This window comes from Danio rerio, chromosome 3, assembly GCF_049306965.1.
Source record: "Danio rerio strain Tuebingen ecotype United States chromosome 3, GRCz12tu, whole genome shotgun sequence".
Lineage (NCBI taxonomy): Eukaryota > Metazoa > Chordata > Actinopteri > Cypriniformes > Danionidae > Danio > Danio rerio.
This window is the reverse complement of record NC_133178.1, coordinates 22,217,124-22,238,360: the sequence shown is the minus strand read 5'-3', so window position 1 is coordinate 22,238,360 and position 21,237 is coordinate 22,217,124. Positions and strand designations below refer to the sequence as shown.

At 37.2% G+C, this 21,237-nt stretch overlaps 1 protein-coding gene across 1 annotated transcript; it reads right to left on the bottom strand.

Moving 5' to 3' along the window:
* Positions 1-2,349: 2,349 nt before the first annotated feature.
* nr1d1 (nuclear receptor subfamily 1, group d, member 1) lies at positions 2,350-10,046 on the bottom strand. Its single transcript, NM_205729.2, is given in 8 exon segments — positions 2,350-3,325; positions 3,645-3,855; positions 3,942-4,127; positions 4,222-4,949; positions 5,565-5,709; positions 5,806-5,894; positions 5,980-6,285; positions 9,708-10,046. Coding segments are annotated over 8 exon segments (1,914 nt in total). The 5' UTR covers positions 9,760-10,046; the 3' UTR covers positions 2,350-3,128.
* Positions 10,047-21,237: the final 11,191 nt, after the last annotated feature.

Below are 21,237 nucleotides of genomic sequence, written 5' to 3'. Positions count from 1 at the left end.
GAAGGAAAATTAAATCCTTTTTTTAATTAGCTTGGTAATGCCAAAATATAATGTCATTCTTTGTCCTGAAAATCCTAATGTTTTATGTTTTATCATAAGTTTTAAGAGGCCTTAAAAGTTCATAAAGTATTTGATGACATTAATATTTACGTGAATGTCTGATTACCTTTTTCTATATTGCTGTTATTTTCAAATGTTTGTTCACTGTTAATATTTACCCGTTAGTTAGTTGATTTATAAGTTATATGAAGGTGAGTGTTGCTTTTTCACCACTTTTGTACTGTCTAAAGCCAGATTATTGAAGTTTATTTACTGTCTCATACCATTTGCAAAATGATATTGATCATTTTGCTGTCATTAATTTTTAATATCAGTTTTTCTTGGGATTTTACATTAATTATTATTTGATATTTCCAATATTGCTCTATTTTTTTAAGGGTGGGTGAGGGTAGGGTTGCTTAAGGGGAGTTAATTTCATCAACCACTTTATTAGGTGCAATAGTACCAGAACTAAGCACTTTTGTCTCAGAACAGCCTTCATTCTTAATTAAGTGCTGAAAAAAATATCTTGTGTATTTTTTGTCCATATTGACATGTTAACATGATCGGTCCCAATGTCTGCCTAGAAAACATTTACCTACACGATTGCTCATTCAACATAGTGAACCATTAATACAAGGCTAAATATGTGCTTTCATGTTGCCATGTGATGTAGCTCAGTTTCTAGATGTTGGACTTGTGTTTAGAGATGCTTCTGCAGACATCAGATGTAACTAATTGTTATTTACATTAGCGCCTTTCTATCTGTTAAACTGGTCTTATCACTCTCATCTGACCTCTGGCGTCATCAGGGCACTTTTATCAAAAGAAATGTCCTATTTTCTCTCTTTATAACATATTTAAAATATTCTCAGATCAGCCAATCTCATACCAATAATGATGCCATGTTTAAAGTCACTTAAAGCACCTTTCTTTTCCATTCTTCAGTCTAGTATACATGCCTTAATGCTTCTGTTTTTGCTCTGTGATTGACTGATTAGTTGAAGAGATGCTGGTGCATTTTGTCAATCATTCTTTGACAAAGAAGAGTCCAAAAAGAGGCATTTACTTAATAATATATATATATTTTAATTTATGTGTGTGCTGTATGTTTTGCCATTTTCTTTTCTCTTTTTTTTAACATTACCAACATTTTAACAGTTGTTTAATTAACTGCATTCATATTCAAAGGTAGACCATTTCCTGTCTTCTATGCTTGGTGCATGTCAAGTCCCTCTAGAGCAGCAGTTCTCAAAAGGGGTGTCCTGGTCCATAAAGGGGCCTCGATGAGCTCTGGGGGCACGCTTCAAATTAAATAAAAAATTTAGCAGTGGACAATTTGTTCATTTTGTCCCCTGGCTGACCAAAAACTTGACAGATTTGTAATCCGCCCTCCACAAAAAAGACAGGGTCTCACTGATTCGTATCAGCATCTAATACTAATGACCCAAGCACACTGGACACTGGTGAGGAAGCTCCAAACATTTCGGGTTGCAGCACTAGCGATACTGGAAACATGAAATGCAGGAAACACCAAGATAGTCACTTGAACTATAGTTTTGTTCTATTTTCTCGAAGGAATGAGTCACTGACCCAGCCATAGTGTATTATCTGCGTAAGTTCTTGCTAGCGAATGCATGAGGCCTTCCAAATCAATAAGGTTTGCAGACAACTCATTCCCAATACAGCGACAAGCCCAGAGCATTTTTTGAGCGCAAAGCGAAAGAATTGATACACACCCAAAATGAGATGAGAAACGTCACAACTACTGACGAGAAACTTTTTTTTTTTTTAAAGAAACTTTATAAAAATTTGGCAACTAATATAGGGCCAATTTAAAGGCCAAAGGCTTACGTTTTTCAGTTATAAAAGGCCTACTGATGTTTTGCTTTTTATGTTCTACATTAGGCTATTTTTTGTGCACGAACATATCTAGATATAGTAATAAAAACACTGTTTGTTTGAAACATTTTTTCTTTTTGTCATCCTTACTGCAAACTTATATGAGTGATAATATAATTAAATGTTGAGGGGGAGCCTTACAATATTTTCCGGGGGTAAAGGGGATTCAGGCAAAAAAAGGTTGGTAAATTTTGCCTGTTGCCTTCTTAAAACAAACAAACAAACCTTTTCAGTATAAATATTTAACAGGGTATTTTGTGTAATTTCTTTTGCTTTTATGCATTTTTAGTACTTTCACAATAAACATATGCACAGATAACCCAAGATTTATTCAAGACAAGTATTAAAAACATTGCATAGATGAGCCTTTTCAGATATTTACATGTAAAAAAAGACAACACACTACACTTTTTGTTTCATAAAATGTCTTTATGAAGTAAAAGTCACCTGAAATACATGTATTATTCTATTATATGCATACACTCTACTTATATGTCTGTGCTCATAATATATATATATATATATATATATATATATATATATATATATATATATATATATATATATATATATGTATATGTATATTTATCGATATACTTTGTATTGAATGTGAACTTTACAAAAAAATATATATATTATACATTTTAATGTATATATCATATTTACACAATTTACAATTCCCAAGGATGAGAATATACCACGTATAGTCTGTCATCTGCATTATAGTTGAAATGATTGTTTAATCTCTGACTCTGGGTCCAGTAGAAACCCAGGCCAGACTGGGTTTGAGGAGAGTTTAGACATTTTGCTTCAGTCGTTCCCTCTCTGGAAGTGGCTTGGACATCCTCCTGGCCTGTTTGTGACTCTTCACAAAAGGCATTTTGCACGTGTTCCCTATGTAGATGCAGTCCAAATGTTTTTGCCTGCTTTATTATTAGCTTCGCCTTAGCCACACATTTCAAGTACTGACATGAAGAGTGGCTCAAAGACCCTTTTATATGGTTATTTTACTCATAAAGGCCACTGACGGACCAGTATGCACCAAAGTGTCTCTTCAAGTGTGTCATCAAGTGCTTATCACTGCCAAAGGCATCAGTTTATCTTCCTAAAAGGGTTCTAATGTCTGTTCCCTTTTTATCTTCAAACAGCGATGACCCACTTTCACTGGGTTTTCACAGTTTGCAACCTCAGGCATCAATGCGGAAAGACAGCAGCTTTTCTGAGTGCATGTTGTTAAGAGTGCGCAGGTCAGGAAGTTTGAGCAGCAGCTTGGTGAATCGAGAGGCGTCCGTAGGGGCGCTCTTGCTGACGAGGGTTCGGAGAGCCCGGATTAGACTCTCCTGAAGCATCTCGACTGAATTTACATTTTCAATGCCAGAACGATCTGTACAACAGAAACAAACAACAAGAGGTTAAATTAATTTTGAGGATTACATTGAGATGCTGACTATAAAGAGACAAGCAGGTAAGGGATGTTCTGTTTGATCTTCAAATTGAATTCTCCTTTAAAAGTTGAGTTAATCAAAACATACTTGGATCCAACTATTAAATTGTTTTTTAAAACCTTTTAAGATTTATTTAACTTGACTTTCACTGGAAATAGACTTCCTATTGAAATTGTTCTTTAATTTAATGGTAGTTTGTTTGAAAGACACAAGGGTGGGAAAACACAGAAATCTCTTCAACTTTAAGATGCAACATACCTGCAGACACCAGGACGACCGCAGTAAAGAGACCCAGTTCTTCTGCTGAGAGTTCTAATGAGTTGAGTTTCTCGCTGAAGTCAAACATGGTTCCCAGCAGATCGCCCATGCCCATGCTTTTCAGGGCTTCCAGGCTATAGGTGGCGCCTGAGATGAATGTGACGGTCTTTTCTTTTACGTTGAACAGAGAGGAGAAGCGTACCATGAGGACCTGCAGAAGTGATTCAACAAAAAAGTTTTAATTGGCATTGTGGCATTAATGAAAGTCGTGTTTTCAGTAAAATGTCACTTGCTTACCTCAAATGTTCCAGCCTTCAGCAAAGTGACCTGGTCATTCTGGGATAGCGTGCTAAACCCTGGGATGTGTTTGGCAAACTCAACCACCTCTCGTACCGCTGGAGTGAAGCTAAGAGAGAAGTCTTCCCAAATTTCCTGGGGTGTTTTATTGGGGTCTGAGTAAGGATGCATGTTCATTGGACAAGCCTGAAAATAATGAAAGAAAGAATTGGTTTCAATCAAACATTTGCTTCAAAGACTCCCAAGAAAGAACCTTTCATTAGAATACCAGAATTCTTACCAGCAGAATCTCCTTGTGCTTTTTCCATGGACAGTTCTGACCCTGGGATGCGCTGTTCATCTCTTGTCCATGGTGAATGCTGTAAAAGTTACTGTTTGGAGGTCGCTGGCTGTTGTTGTTGTGCTGCTGATGTTTTTCAGGTGTTTGGGAGGCTTGAAAATGGAGGCTGTTGTCTTGTTGCACCTCGAAGTTGTTGCAGTGATGAGCAACGTTGTTGTCATGGTGGTAGATAGTGTTATGGCCATTGAGATGATATCCCGCCATGCAGCGGTTGTTGCTTCGGTTATCTAGTTCGCTATTGTGAGGCAGAAGGGGTGAACCTAGTTTATCATGAGCATAGATGAAGGTTTCACGGTGCGCTCTGGTTATCGCGGCAATGGTTTTGTCTACCCCTGGACTAGTGCACGGTGGTGGGGTAGAGGTAAGAGGTGGAGGACTTTGAGCCAGTTGGACTGTTGGGGAGGTTGGAGCCGGTGAGGATGGGGATTGTGCTACGGGCACTGCTGGGGGCTGAGGCTGTGGCCCCACTGTAAGGCCTGGACATGGAGATGAGGAAGAAGAGGAGGTGTTGGATGGGGATGAAGAAGAAGGGCAGGGGGTGTTGGAGGTGATGCTCGCCAGCTGGAATTCATTCTGCAGCTGGTTGTTCACCATGTTGTTCATGGCGTTCTGCATCTCGGCAAGCATCCGCTGCTTCTCACGTTTTGGGATGCGGCCAAAACGAACAGCTGTGGGTTAAAAAAGGACAAATGTCACACACTCATAGGATATTGGTCAAAGTTTTGATCTGAACTAATATGCTGATATTGATAATGTAGTTGTTTGTTCGTTTTACATTTAATTTAGCTGTCTTTCACTTAAAAGAACAATATGCGGTATTCATAAACCCTCATCAACAGCAACACCAGTAGACTTTGTGAGCTGCAGACCGCAACTACTTGCTTAAATATCGCAAAACTGAATAAACATGATTCAATGTTCCAGTGCACTAATGGCAATGCTTATTTTTCATTCTTTGCTTAAAGTAAAAGGTGTTACAGATATATAAAATAAAGCAATGTTTAGATCATAGGTGTCAAACTGGATTCCTGGAGGGCCGCAGCTCTGAACAGTTTTGCTCCAGCTTTTATCAAACACAGCTGATCCAACTAATCAAGGTGTTCAAGACTACTAGAGACTATTAAGCAGGTGTGATTTGGATGTGGTTGGAGCTATGTAGAGCTGTGGCCCTCCAGGAATTGAGTTTGAGACCATTTGTTTAAATGAATTTGCTACATGATTTCCTCTAAATAACAAAAACAATACAAAATGACAGTGGAGTGGAGTTGCTTTTTAATACGTACCATCTCGGGACATGCCCACTGACAGACACTTTTTGAAACGGCACTGCTGGCACCGATTCCGGTTGATCCGCATAATGGTACAAGTTTCATTCTTGAGGCACTTTTTGTACTGGATGTTCTGCTGGATGCTGCGTCGAAAGAAACCCTGTGGAACACAAAGATCATGTAAATATAAATATATTTTAATTAGAGTCACTATTTTAGTGGTGCATTTACATGCTAATCAATTGCTCATTCTTACCTTGCATCCCTCACAGGCATGGACGCCATAGTGAAATCCAGAAGCCACATCGCCACACACCTTGCACAGCAACACCATTCCATTCAGCTCTGGATGGAAAGTCAGATGTTATAATCGTGCTTCTGGACATTGTACTCAACGTTAATCAGGTAATCTCTGCTTCTTATCACTTACTAGTAAGGGTGGCAACTGATTTGTTGGGTGAATTGCGTGCGCTTCCACCATCATCACGGCCTCTCGGTGATCCACCAGAGCATGATGAGTTTCCGTCCTCTCCTGATCCTGAACTCGAGCTGCTGCTGCTACTGGTGTACATCCGTGAGGAATCATGAGATCCATTAGGGGATGGTGGGAATGATGATCCGAAGCAGGGTTGTGTAAGGGACTGCATGCTGCTGTTGGAATTCTCACTGTACATGGACACAGGGCTGGTACGGTTGGGAGAGCCTCCACATGATCCAATGTATGATATCACCCCACCTGGTGGTGAAAGAAGAGGTATATTTACAACACTGTTCGTCTAGTAAGACTCAAAAAGAGGGAGTTTAAAATGTTCTCAGATGTTTTTATTTCTCCCTCTTTTGGGTACGTCCTCCTTAAAATGTTCCCATAAATACTTCCCTTCACTATGCACTAAAACAGATGGTGTCATGGAAACAACCAAGCTTGGGAAACTAGAGAATCTTGCTGGAAAATAGAGACACTTTCTAGGAACTGTTAAGGGACATAAAAAAAAACAGTTGCAAGAACCACTCCTTTTTTTCCTGAGTGTGTGTGTCTCAGTGGGGTTTAACTTTTTGTTTCACAGTTTCACTGTCACCGGTAAGCCATGTGAGCAAGCACATGTGCCTCATGTTATTTCCGTGTATAAGATACACGACTTTGCACAGCACATGCCTAGACATGTGACATTTACAACTTTGTTTATTTTGATTTGAATTGGATCTTGCTCATTGGTGTATACAATCACCTCATATCAGATAAGACTATTCAACTTTGCTCTTGAGGAAGTGCAGAGTGTGCTAGAGTTTACAGTTTGGCATTGACCATAGCATGTATATTATTTCCTAGTGCCTGATACTTTCCACTGCCTTTACGTTTGGTCTTGTAAAGTTAAACACTTTCCTCTTGTTCGTCATACTTATGTTCCTATATAAAGTGCATTAAAAGGGATCAAAGATTCATTCAAGGTTTACTAAAGTTTCAATTATATAAATATGTATTCAAATTGTTTGCATAAAATCGCTCAAATTTCTAAATAAATTAACCATAAAAATTTTGTTAATTAATTCCATTACTATGTGAACAGCACCAAAAGGCATATTTAAAATGTGTTTCCTTACTATATATATATATATATATATATATATATATATATATATATATATATATATATATATATATATATATATATATATAATTAATGAATCTTTCTTTATTTAGAAAAAAAATTATTGGGAGCCATACATGAATTTGCCGTGTCAGTTTTATTGTTTTGCAGGTGCAATCTTTACACGCACTTTAAATGTCAATGGCAAACTGCTTTAGATGTTACATAACAAATATACACTAGCACAAAAGGTCAGAAAGTCACTGTGTCAGGTGGAGCCACAGCAGAGAAACGTGTTTCAGCTTCATCTCCTCTGTTCTGCCTCAAATGCTCATGAACAGCATCTGTCATGCGTTGGATGTATCAGTCCTTGTCCACTACACTGGCTGTTTTAAACTGAGTTCATTGAGAATGTTTGTGTTATTTTTACATGGCAACAGTGGCTCCGGATCTTGTGCTCAAAAACATTGTCAGAGGAAATACTTGTGTAAGCAGGACAGGGGCGCGTGTGTGCTGTAGAAGCACGCCTCCTCTCCACGTGTGCCACACAAAGGACGGCCTTTCAACGAGACTCACTCCATTAGACACGCCTCTCAGAACACACCCGCCTTTTTAAAAGCTACACCATTCATTTTCACCTACAGGCAGGCAGCGAGCAAACATTTACAATCTGTATTGGTAAACTCCATCTACTATATTAAATGTGTATATCACTGGACGTTACATTAAATTTACACCAGGGTAAGCAAAAATGTGCTTAAAATAAGGCAGGAGCCAGTGTTCTGACGATTTGTTCTACCTTGTCAGATTGTCCTTCCTCCCATTCAAAAAGTAGGTACATTTTGATGACACTATATTTTACCCATCAGATTTTGCTGCCACTGTAAATTTTGATGTGAAGTAGTGTGGTATGAAGCTGTAATATCGTCCTAACCCCAACTCTAGAACCACCCAGATTCAGTGTTGGTGGCATAATCTGATGGGTTGGATAAAATGTCAGATCACCGGAACACACTTTAGTAGGGCTATTAGGTTACCACCCAACATTAGTATATATAATCTCTTAATATGAATGGATGACCCACCTCTTTCTCCATTTCTTACCATCTCTGTGTGTGTGTGTGAATGCGTGAGAGAAATACACGTGTGTGTGTGTGTGTGTGTGTGTGTGTGTGTGTGTGTGTGTGTGTGTGTGTGTGTGTGTGTGTGTGTGTGTATGTGTGTGTACATATAACTATTACTGAAATTATTCAGCTGCCAGTTATTGTGGCTGTATAGATACTAAACATACATGGTGTTGCTATGGGCAACAGTCAATATTTAATAATATTTTACTTTTGAATGAAAGACTAGCCAATCACAATCAAGCATTCCATAGAGCTGAGTAATAAGCCTGTTAAGAATTTTCATGTTTATTAAACGACTTCGAATGCGACAATTCGAATTTAGATTCGAAAGCATTCCATTCATAAAGACATGACTCTATATGCTAAATAACTAATTCTAAATAAAAATATTGCATCATTAAGTAAAATTAAAATAACTGTTTACTCTTAAGAAATAAAGCTAATAAAAACAAATCCATGACAAAGAATAAATGTAGTTTGCTAAAGAACACTTTGTTATTAATATTAGCAATAATAATAACAACAATAATAAAATGTTTTCCATTATAAAGAACGTTTTGTGCATTGAAAACCGATGCTAACTGATTTTAATTTAAGAACATAAATAAGATGTACTGTTAACGGGAAGACGGGGATATTTTGTGACGTTGTGTTCATGTCACAGGGAGTGGGGTAAAACTGTTACGTTAAACTGGATCAATTTCATGTCCCACTTTCGAAGTGAACACGGGTTAACGTGATGTCCAGCCCCGAGTCTCACTATTCGGTCCAATCGCAGCGCGCACATGGCTCAGACTGCAGCGTCACACACGGGTTCGCGCTGGGAGGACAGACTCAAAGCAAGGCGGAATTATGTAATGAGCGCCTGCGTTTACCAATAGCTGTAGGCGGAGAGCGGAGAATGAAAACAAAAAGCACATGGCTAGACTCGGCGGTACATGTGAATCGAGTGAGAACCATCGACGCTCGCCTGCATCACAGGGATGTCCGTACACCTGACTTTTCAGTTATGACCTAGTTCCCCGAAATTCATGAGAACACTGTGTCTTAACCCGTGATGTCTGCCTTCGTTCCTTATTTACATTTTATGCATACCGCAACCATTTCTTATGCCAAATACGATGTATATATGCAAATGATGCATACTTGAACAAACATTTTCATTTCACTCATATGAAGACTCGTGTGTAATGGCATATAAGAAGCACGTAGGCTTTCAAATAAATATTTTTGTACGTTATTAAATCACTCATTATTGTTTAGAATGATTCTCATTAAATGTTGGCAGACTCATTTCAGATAGTAAGAAAACACACTGCACCACGCAGTTATACATTTACTTTGTTTGCCAAACAGATGTAGTGCGTAATTCAGTAAATTTCAGCATGCAATCTGAGACATTTTGTCAAACCAGAATGATTAAGATGTTTCTAAAAGCATCTTACCTGTGTTGTTCGTGTCTACTGCGGTCGTCATGTTGAGCCCCAGTAAAGTCATGCAGGGTTTTGACAGAATTTCCAATGTAACACTCAAAGATGCACTCTTTATAGAAGTACTATAAAGATCTGTTTCTTACGATAAAGCCATAACTGCTAAGCAATTGATTTCCTTAAGTCGCACCAAATACGTGCGCATCTGCTTTTATAAGAAGAAAAGATCTGCGCAAAGACGCCAGTGAAATATGGTTCATTCAGTGAAAGCCAATCATACGCCAGTGCGCTTGTCCTGTCACTCGCCCAATCTGTATCGCTCTGAACTGTTCTGTCAAGTCGGCCCGGTTTTGCTTAGCTGCGAGCATGGATGGAGGAGATGCGCGCAGGCGCACCACACTCCACTGCTGCTGCACGAGGCTCGAAATGTGTCCATGTGACCCGACTCGTGGCCCAGTGACACACTTTCTCCAGAACACTTCTCGGTGCAAATTTTAAAAACCCCCGCGCACGTGTCCACCTGACTATTGGGAAATGTAGTCGAAGTCAAAGAGTTTGAAATCGAGAAGATTTGTATGAATCACAGCATTAGGTTTATGAGCGTGAAAAAAAAGTTGTTTGGATAAAGGGGAAGTTTTCAGTGCGTTCTGAGCGCAGGGAATGTCCGACGCATTAAATGCGAAACAACTTACTGCTGTAAGCAGATGTGATATTCGATTTTAGACCAAAAACAATGTAGGTTTAGGTTTCTGGTTATTTAGGTGTGACTTTGGTGAATGTAATACTTCTTTAAGACATGTTTAAGACTAGGGAAAATTGCTCTTTAAGTGGAAATTTAAGATTTAAATCGACAATACCTCAGTTTAAAAACAACACTATTATTGATAAAATTTTAGTATTCGAACATTAAAAAAGTTTAATAACTTTCCAACTAAAATACTGCAATAACGTTTCAATACCTGCTAATCACACTATAAAAAGTTAATGAAATTAATCTTTTGACAGATATTTGCTCTTATTTTGGGCAAAACTCACTTAATCTTGTTCAGTTTCTCAGTCTTTATGTTAAATGCATGGATAATACTTGGTAATAGAATTTCAGGAGCATTTTCACCAAAATAAAATGTATTGCACATGCAGCAAAAAATAAATAAATTAAAATAAATTAAAAGTTAAGGGCCAGAGTGAATCAGGGCACAGTATATTTGAGACACTTTTTCATCAAACTGAATAGAAACTGGAACAAAAAAGTAAAATAAAGATACATATCAAAGGATGTGGTGATATTTAAATAATAAACAGTTCTTTATAGGGAGCAAAACGTGTTAAATGTATAAATAAATAATAATGAATATCTTATCTATATCACGGAAATCTGCATTCCAGTCCAAATATTTAATCATTCTTCAATATATTTATATATTTACTTGATATGCAAAATGAAGAAATTAATTTTTGTTTTCATATGTTCAAATATCTGTCCATTCATTGTCATTTGTTTTTTGATTTTGGCTGATTTTTATCCTCAAAGCATTTGTTGAAAGGTCTCTAAAGAAACTTTTTTAAACAACCCGAACTTCTTGACTACAAAAAAAGTGAGATAAATATGAAAGTGAGGTATGTGGTGATATTTACCTCGGGGTTTTTGCAATCTTAAACAGTTCTTAATTGAGAGCAAAACGTGTTAAATGTATAAATAAATAACAATGGATATTTTCTTCACTATTTTTGCTTTCCTTTGAAAATATCTAAACATTCTTCAATAAAGATACATTTGCTTGAGTTGCTAAACGAAGAAATCATAAGTATTGATATAAGTACTGTAAAAAATATCTGTCCATTCAGTGTCGTTTGTTTTTTGATTTTGGCTGATTTTTATACTCCAGAGATTTGTTAAAAGACAGCTAAACTGGCTTTTTGAATTACCAAAACTTCCTAAATGCATTTGCCTCTAAAATAAATGTTAACGAAGTTGATTTATCTATTCAGGACATTCATTTAAATCGCTTTAATTTGTCTTATAAATGTCTTTGAAAAAGTCAAGTCAATGTCTCCACGCACTGAAATGTCGGAAAATGCACCCAGTATTACCATGCTATAAGCATGCATTTATGTAATTGTAAAGACACGAACTTTTAAATGGTTCGGATATTCGTTGTCCACACCGAATAATGCGTGTTGTGATGTTTTATTGGTACGCAGTGAAAAAAATAAGTGGCACACACAACATGAATTGGAGCCCCCAAGATTTAAGACAATTTAAACCATAGAGATTTAGATGTGGCAGTATACACATTATATAGTGCACTATACACAAAAATATATATTTTTTCTTTCTATAGTCATGTCTGAGAGTTATTTTGGCACTCTCTACGCCGTTGAGGCTATTTTCGAAAATCGCTATTCACCCCAAAATAAGTTTCCACTGTGTCCCAGATAGAGCGCCTCCCTTAGAGAAAAACTGACCAGCTTTCCGAAGACCATTATCCCTTTTCTTGGCTCCGTCAAACACGTGCCTGTGAACAAAACCGTGCTACTTAAAAAAATAGACCATCCCGCAGCAACAAGAGTCACATCCGTACATCACTTATTCCGAACATGGCGATGCACGAGCCACTTGTTGCACTCACGTGAAAGCACTCGGGCGCCTTATAGCAGGTATGATTAATCATTCTCACCTGTATAACAACAGTGCGTGACACTGCACGTGAGAGGCAGCCCAGCGGGTGGAAAAACATAAACACAGCTGATTCACTGGCGCGGCGAAAACTGTTGTTTGATGTTGCGAATTGACCCCGCCTGTTTCTATTTCAGACCATATCTTTATGGCAAGTTTCTAAAACTTCAAGCCGCTTGTTTAGACTATCATGGGCATGGGTAATAACAGTGCCACTGCATAAGCAAGGTGGTAAAGTTTTCGTCACGTTTGCACGTCACGTTACCTGGACAAAACACCATGAGACCAGGAGCGCACCCCACGTAATCGCTTGAGTGGACTTAAAACTGCTCACGCTTGACTCCTGGGGCTTGTAGCGAGGGCACGACCGCTTTTTGACACATCGCTGAGCGGTCACATGCAAAACCTCTACGTCCGCGTTATACACACACTGCCCTCTCTGTGCGTGTACACAAATACAGCCTCTCACATGGAGCGCAGTGGTGTACCATAATCCAGCCAGCAGGTCTTTGCTTTGTTTACGAGACATCTGTCATTTTGTTCAGAGCTGTTTGCTGATAAATCTGTCAATATTATTGTGAACTTCGGATTGCATTATTGCTTAGTAATTAGCATTTATTGGCATTCTGAATGTTCAAATTCTAAGTTACCAAAAGGATTATTTCAGTAACGCCACTGAAGATTTTTCAGTTAATAGTTAAAGACTTTTTTCAGAGTGATGGACATTTTAGTGATCTAAAGAATTATTTAACATAAAGACTTTATTACAATTTATTCATGTTACACATGTTCTGTGTATATTTACTAATTGCAGTTAATTAAGAAAAATTACATCAACTAACTCACCATATAGTAATTACATGCAGTAATTAATGTTACTCAGTATTTAAAATTTATGCTGTAATAAGCACACCTTAAAATAAAGTGCGACCCGTTTGTGCATTTATTTTTTCCTAATGGAACTATATGCAGATAAAAAAACTTTTATTTCGAACAATGTATCAGAAATATTTTTGAAGTTATATTAATTTTCAGTTATCTTCTAACAACACTTTGTCACAATGTGTTTTAAGGTGATATGTGTAACTTGTATGTTACCGTGTTTACAAAAAAGTTTGAGAGTCATTTATTGTATGGCATTAACTATGCATTCTGATGAGTGAAACAAATGTATTGAGTGCTGAATGAATAACATGTGGAGTTTTAGGGTATCTCATGTTGGCGATTAATTTTGGCATCCTGTGAGGCATATAGTATGCATGCATATAGTCCAATTTTATTAAAAGCTCGATGTATACTTTTTTTCACATTTATGTTGACATACTACTCAAATTTTCAAGTGCATAGATTTCAAATGGAAATTTAAATTTCTCCAAATTTCATTCATTCATTCATTCATTCATTCATTCATTTTCCTTTGGCTTAGTTCCTTTATTTACCAGGGGTCACCACAGCAAAATGAACCGCCAACTTATTCAGCACAGGTTTTACACAGCAGATGCCCTTCCAGCTGAAACCCAGTACTGGGAAACACCCACTCAATCACACACACTGATATACTATGGCCAAATTAGTTTTTTCAATTCACCTGTACCTTAAGTCTTTGGACTATGGAGGAAACCAGAACACCCGGAGGACACCCACGTGAACATGTAGAGAACATGCAAACTCCACAAATACATGCCAACTGGCTCATCCAGGACTCCAACCAGTGACCTTCTTGCTGTGAAGCGACAGTGCTAACCACTGAGCTACCGTGTCGCCCTACCAAAATGATGTGCTTGTTTAATTTAGAGTTGCAGGTGTCTGCCAATACCTTCACTCAGCACTGGTTAATATGAACATCTACTGCTTTTGCCAAGTTGTTGTTGATGTTCTCTCTCTTCAATCTTTTTTTTTTGACTGTGAAACCATAATGCTTTAGCGTTGATACCTTATGGACATCCAAATTTGGGTAAAACGGTACAGTAGCCTCATACTATTCTGGTGATACGATTTGCATTATGCTTAGTGTATGGACCCGTATGCATAAAAAGGGAAGTTGGGATAAAGTGAGTGTACAGTGTACATTCACTTTTAAACGTTTGTGTTTATGTCCATAAGGTGTAAACACGGAACTGGGATGTTGTTTACCAGTCAAAAATACTGAAGAAGAACATAAACAAACGGCTGCAGATGGCAAAAACAATCAATCCTCATAATGATGAGTGATCAACTCTGCTTTTAACAAGTACAATACATTTTTAGTCTTCATATAGAAAGAGACATTGCAAACACTTAACAAGGATTTATCTGTCTAGTGTGCATGCATCCCTGCCCTCTCTGGTTATTAAGATAATGTAATTGATGCTTTAACTTAAATTGTTGTAAAAAATGAAATATTTGCTCTTTGAAAAAAAATCCTCATTCATTTTGGACTTTGAGGGTCACAGCTGTTTTAGGTGTGCAGTGCATGATGTCTAATCAAATGGTTGCATTATGTGACCTGCTGGCACAAGGGTTGCCAAGTTGAAGTACTTTTAACCACTTGTTTTACTTTGTTTCACCACATTTCTTTGTTTTAATTTCAGTGCTTACATTTATTAGACATTGTATCAGTTCTATTTATATGATTGCACTGAAAGAGTTTACCAAATTTATAATCGACCAATGATAAAACTGCTAGGATGATGAAACTGTACACTTTTGAGAGACAGGGGCGCTAAAGGAGAGACTGAGTGTCAGTATTTTCATTTCCATAACAGACTGGCAGGGCTCTCCATACTTGTTATTAAAGAATAACAACTGCATATGTACAGAAGAAAGTTTGTCAATTTACAATTGAATTAACATCTTTAAAATTTATTCTAGATTTTTTTAAACATACATTCAGATTAAAATGGAGTTTGGGGTTCACTTCTGCGGGAGTTGTTCTGCATTAACCTGCATGTTTTTAACTGGATGGTTTACGGCTATGAGAATCTTTGTAGATTAATATCTAATATACAGTTATTTTCAACAAAGCATATAATGCAAATTGATGCAAATATGTATTTAACAATGAAAGGTGGCAAGTTTTGACTTCATATTATTGGGATAGTTTTGATAGACCACTCAACTGGCCACTAGACTCGTTTTGACTGGCCATCAGGCTATTTTTGTTGTGAAAATTGTTGATGAACCTGACTGGCACTGCCTGTTGCCATTAACTATGCCACGTTCTGCAGCTTTTGGTTGCTTTCATAGAAATTAAAAATTAGAGAAAGCATTGGGCAGAGGCTTGTGAAACTTTTAGCACCTACTTCTAGATGTCTTCACATTTTCAATTGAACCCAAAAAGTAGAGGTCTAACCTTAGACCAGAGTGAGTTTGAGTCTAAAACTTTGAGCTTTATCTTGAACATGGGCTGGGGTCTGTATTCATTGCCTCAGGTAATTTAATGTGCTTGTTCAAAAGAGACCAGATCAGACCCAATCCTGAGAGTGCATATAAAAAAATAAGCCCACCTTGTTGGCAGAGAATGTATTGAGGTTTCAATGATCATCTCTTATCAGTTTTAAACATTCATCTGCCTATTTGGTGTTGCATTCATTTTGAGAAGTTTATGTAGTAAAGGAAGTGTACAATTGCACAAAGAAATCCATCCTGTAGCAAGGCAAAAGGGTTTTCGTTTTTTTTCTGTGTGCTGAATCTCTTCATTAATGATTGATTTTAATGAACCAGCCTGCAAGGTTAATCATCATGTTTATTTTTTATATCCAGTGGTCACATTTGACAACCAAACTCGGAAATAACTTGTATTATACAGTCTAATATAAAGTCATAATAAATAACAGATTTCCCAATGGCTTTAGTAAATTTCTCAGATCAGAATTGAATTTGCAATACAGTTAGTGCATTTCTCAAAACAACACGCATAAAAAGCAAAGCGCCATGGATTACCTGTGAAAGCAAGTCTCTTGCTTAAAATCCTTAGTTCATCTCTCAGAAATATCTATGTATCTATCAATAAACATGTCAGTTTCATCATAATGACAAGTCTTTGTGTAAGTGTGTATAGATAAGACAGTCAAATTGCTTAGTCATGTTGTCAATATAAAGTGTACAGTGGAGGGATGCTCTGATGTAAATTATGGCTACAGTTTTGATTACTCTATTGATTTTTGATACAGTTTTATAATAAAATGTTGGTTAGTGTTGGTGAGAATAAGATTGGTTTAGATTGCTTTTACTGTTTGTACTGTAATTTGTTGACAGACCATGTTGCGATACAGAAAGAAAAAAACCAGCACTGCATAAAAGGGCTGCACAATAGATCATTTCAGCATCAATATTGCAATGTGCGCATCCGCAATGTTGAGTATAAATGTTGGGATTAAAGTTTACCGGGAGCCACAGTTGAGCAACGAGAGTTTAAAGTATGAGGCACATAAATGTATACTGTTTGTAATATTAATAAAGATGTATTTATTGAATTATCTGTACAATGGAAACTATTTACATTTGATTACTTAATTTCTGTACCTGAATTCTGTGATGTATATTATCTTCCCTATAAAAATCCAGAATAATCTTCCTCAATAATCCCAACCATTCATTTATTTTCCTTTAGTCCCTTATCTATCAGGAGTCAACACAGCGGAATGAACTGTACCAGCAGTCCAAATTATTGAATTCTTTCCAAATAGATCTGGTGAAATTGTATCCATATCACAATATACATCGCAGCAAAATAAAATATTGCAATGTCACATTATTCCAATATGGTGCAGCCCTACTGCATAGCAAAGAAAAATAAGCAAAAAACAAGAAGGAAACTGTGAACATAGGATAATCTGCTTTGAGATGCACCTTTGTTAGAGAAAGTCAAGATTAATCTGGAAGCAATTGAACAATTCAGGACAAATTTAAATGTCTAATGTAAATGTATTGAAAAATTCAGTATGACAGTATTACGACAACTTGTTCAAGCATTTCACATTTAAAGATTTATGCTATAACGCAATGCCTAAATATTGTGAGGGGGAAGGGGAGACTATTCAACAGAGACCATAAGAATACATTTTGATTAGCAATTTGATTAACAGTCGTACATCTTTGCATGGATGAACCAAAGCATTTGCAACTTGTTAGAAGAAACTAAAAACTGTTTCTTTGATGTGCACGACTGACTATAATCTGAAGAATAAACAGGTAGTTTTGAGAATTTAATCTGGTAAATGTACCAGAACTACTGAGAAAAATTGTAAACAAATGTTAAATACGTAAAAGAAATTGACAAGCAGCCAAATCATTCTGCAGGACACTGATTTTTCCAGACTGACTTCAGGATTGCAGACTGCTAACACTAATCAAAGCCATTGATTCTGTTCTATTTTAAGACCAGAGAAGACCTCTATCACAGATACTGAAATAGTTCACAGGTAGCGGCGGGCATAAGCTTAGGCTTAAACCAAGTGCCTTACTATTGATTTTCCCCCACTAGGAGTCTAAACTCTTCCTGCTATTGAGTTAATTCTGCACGGAGAAATTGCAAAAGCAAAATAGATAGACCGCATCCTGGCAGGATGTGATTGCTTTTCATGATGGCACAGTCACTGAAGAAGAAGGTTCAAGCTTATTTGCAAAGAGCCTAAAGGCACGCAATGTGGCATAGTTCTTTGTAGTTCAAGTTGTGTTGAGATAAAAATAGCAGCAGTTAATGCCGTGAGCTCACCAAGCGCAACCACTTGACGTCAAGTACCTCACAAATAAACACCAGTCTCTAATAGTGTTGACTACCAAAATATTTAATTGGTTAATCCACCAGTACATTTGAGGTCTTCAGTCAAAGTGTTTCCAATGCTAACATATACAGTGCTTATATATAATATCCATTTTAAAAAATTCTCAGTGAATATTGGAAATAAATTTTGGTGCATTTGAAAAATCTGATTTGTTAAACAGATATATTTATTAAAATCATATTTTTAGTCACTAAACATCTTTACAAATAGAAAGACAATACATTTAAATTCATGCAAAGTATTGCAAAAAAAATCAACAAATTTTCTATATATTATTTATAATATGATATTATTATATAATAAGATTAATAAATATTTATTATATTTTTTCCTTTGACTTCTCCTGTTTTAAAATTTGTTTTTGTTTTTAAATATTTTTCATAAAATATAAATTTGAGCTACAAATGTTTGGATAGTTATTGCAAGTTATTTTGTTAGATAAACTCCAGATTTGACTTCAAAACTGAACAATCTAATGTGTATGCACAAATATAATACTGTAAAACTTCCTGTAGAAAATAATAATTTAATAGAGATCTTTGAGGGGTGTACTCGTATATGCTGAGCACAAAGTAAACATTTCAGTTGCCAACTTGCACATTTTAGTGAACAGTTCTTACAATAACCATTAACTAAATAAATAAAAATACTAAATAATGCTGGATGGTCTTTCTTTTTATGATTGGTGGTCTAACAATATAAGAACAATAGGCTACCTACAATTTTCAAAATCTTGTGGTGTTGAATAGTGCACCTTCCCTAATTTTCACTATGCTTAACTGTAAAAGATTTGTCATCTCAATTGTAAATAATTTCAGTCATTTAACCTTAATTATCTGAACTCCCCTTGTTGCACCACACCTTTTCTGCCGAGCTTATTTTTAGTAACGACGATTAATAATGAATTTACAGCGTGCAGCACGATAATCAGCATCTGACTCATAGCAGTAGCAGCTCTATGTATCTGAACAGTTCTGATCTATGCCTGTGTTATTTGTCCTCTGTGTTGTCTGGCGCAACAGCGCCCATGCTCGACAACGTGAGGAAGTCTTTGCATGGTGAGCACTCATTAGCCTCTCATCATTGCGGGTTTTCTCCATCTGGTAACACCAAAGGCGACAGGACAGCCAAGACCATCGAAAGGTCTTGGTAAAACATTGAGGCACATCATTATTCTGATTTTACTCCGACGTTATAGCAGGCTGGTCTTTGCTAACATGCTAGCTACACGAATTATTCATTCAGAGCTAATATTAGTCTTTTTTACCGGGATTTATTAACGTTTCAACGTTTAAGTAAACAAAAAAGAGTGAGTGTTTTCAAACAGACGCTCGATAGCGATAGGGTTCATGAGAAGTGGTGACCATGGGGCTGCTTGAGTGCTCCTAACAGGACTCGGCAATATAGCAAAGTATAACAGGCATAGTGTCAGTATTATATGCAAGATCTGAAATAATAAAAATATTATATATTTAAAAAAACTAGTAATAATTGGAGATGAATCCCAGATCACGCCCTGAACGATTCATGTGAATCTAAAAAATGGACATCCACGGCAAACAAGCAGTAGAAATCGAGAAAAGGCCATGTAATTGAAATAAAAAAAAGTTTTCAAATGTGAAGACTAAACTTCCGCAACATTATGAATCTAGGTCACCTGAGCCGCCTGCTAACCTACTGTCCGCGTGACTCAATAAGCAACGGGGCGCTCCTTCTTTCATTCTCGCTGCCGCTGCTTTAATCACATTTTCTTAAATAATCAGTTCACTTCGGGCGATCTGGTGGTCGAGTTAATCCTTTTCTCACGAGGATCATTATAGGGCTGAGTTCTGTAATCAACGCACCTCGTTGATTTAGCAATATAAACACATTTATTCTCTTAAAAAACGACCTATAGCATTGTGATAGTCTTCTGTGATGCATGCTGCTTAATTCAAGCGTCTAAGCTTTGCGATGGGAATGCTCTCGCGGAACCGTTCAGTCTTCAAAGCAAATATAATCGCCTAATAAACGATGTCGGAAAGCTGTGGATGCGGCACCGAGAGTCATGCTTCCTTGTTGTGCTGTTCTCTGCAGTCGCTGGGTCCCCGTGCGCCATGTGAGTGTTCCCGCACTCAGGACAGCGCCGCACGCACAGGAGCGTGATAGGGGTGTGTCATCGCAGAATGTACTGCTGCGGATGCGCGCGGTCACCAGGCTCGTCCACGTGCTGTTACGACTTCAGCTCTGAAGTGGAGCACTAAAGTGGGCGTCGACCCGGCGCTCTATTTTCGTGGAAAGCGGGTAGTCTCGGTCATCCTCTAATGTAAACACCCCAGCGGTCTGAGGGAAACAAAAGCACTGTAATTGGGTTGTTGCTCTATTTAAACGTGGACTCATTCAGACAGACACGTTTTAGTTAGGGACACCGGGGAGTGTTGCAACTTTCTTTGTGTGTATTTCTGTTTATGTCCTCGAGATCTTTTTAGCCAATGCGTTCAAAATGTGATTTAAAGTTAGAAGTGTCTGCTGTATAGACCATTTTGAGGAAAGTAAGCAATAACAATGGTCCTTGTGTATTTTTTGTTTTAGATTTTTTTATCTCCAAAGCTTATGAGAATCAAGAAAGCTTCCCATGGTAATACTTTTTTTTTAAATGACATTTTGTTAACAAAATGACTGTATCGCCTCTTGTTACAGTTCTGAAAAAGTTTTAAGACAAGCAGGAATTGTTCATGGACCAATGATTTTGCCATATTGAAATGGTCTAGATGCAGTCTTTGCAGCACACAAACTGTTTCAAACTGGAAGAGTAAAATGTTACAATGTAAGTTAAGATGTAACATTATTGTTTCCACCTGTGTGAGTTGCAACATTATGAAATGAGAGTTACAAAAGGATTTGAAAGCTTTTCATTATGCTGACTTTTCAATGGAACTTGTGTGTCTTTGTTTTACAAAGTTAAATACAATGTGCACTGCACAAATAGCTTATGCATCGGCCTCATCATTTGATCAGTCAGGCCAGTAGCAAGGGGGTTCAGGTGGTTCGACAAACCCACCCCACACTGACAAAGTCCTGAATTTGGCCCCTGTATGAGCGCATTTGTCCCATTTTTGACAGA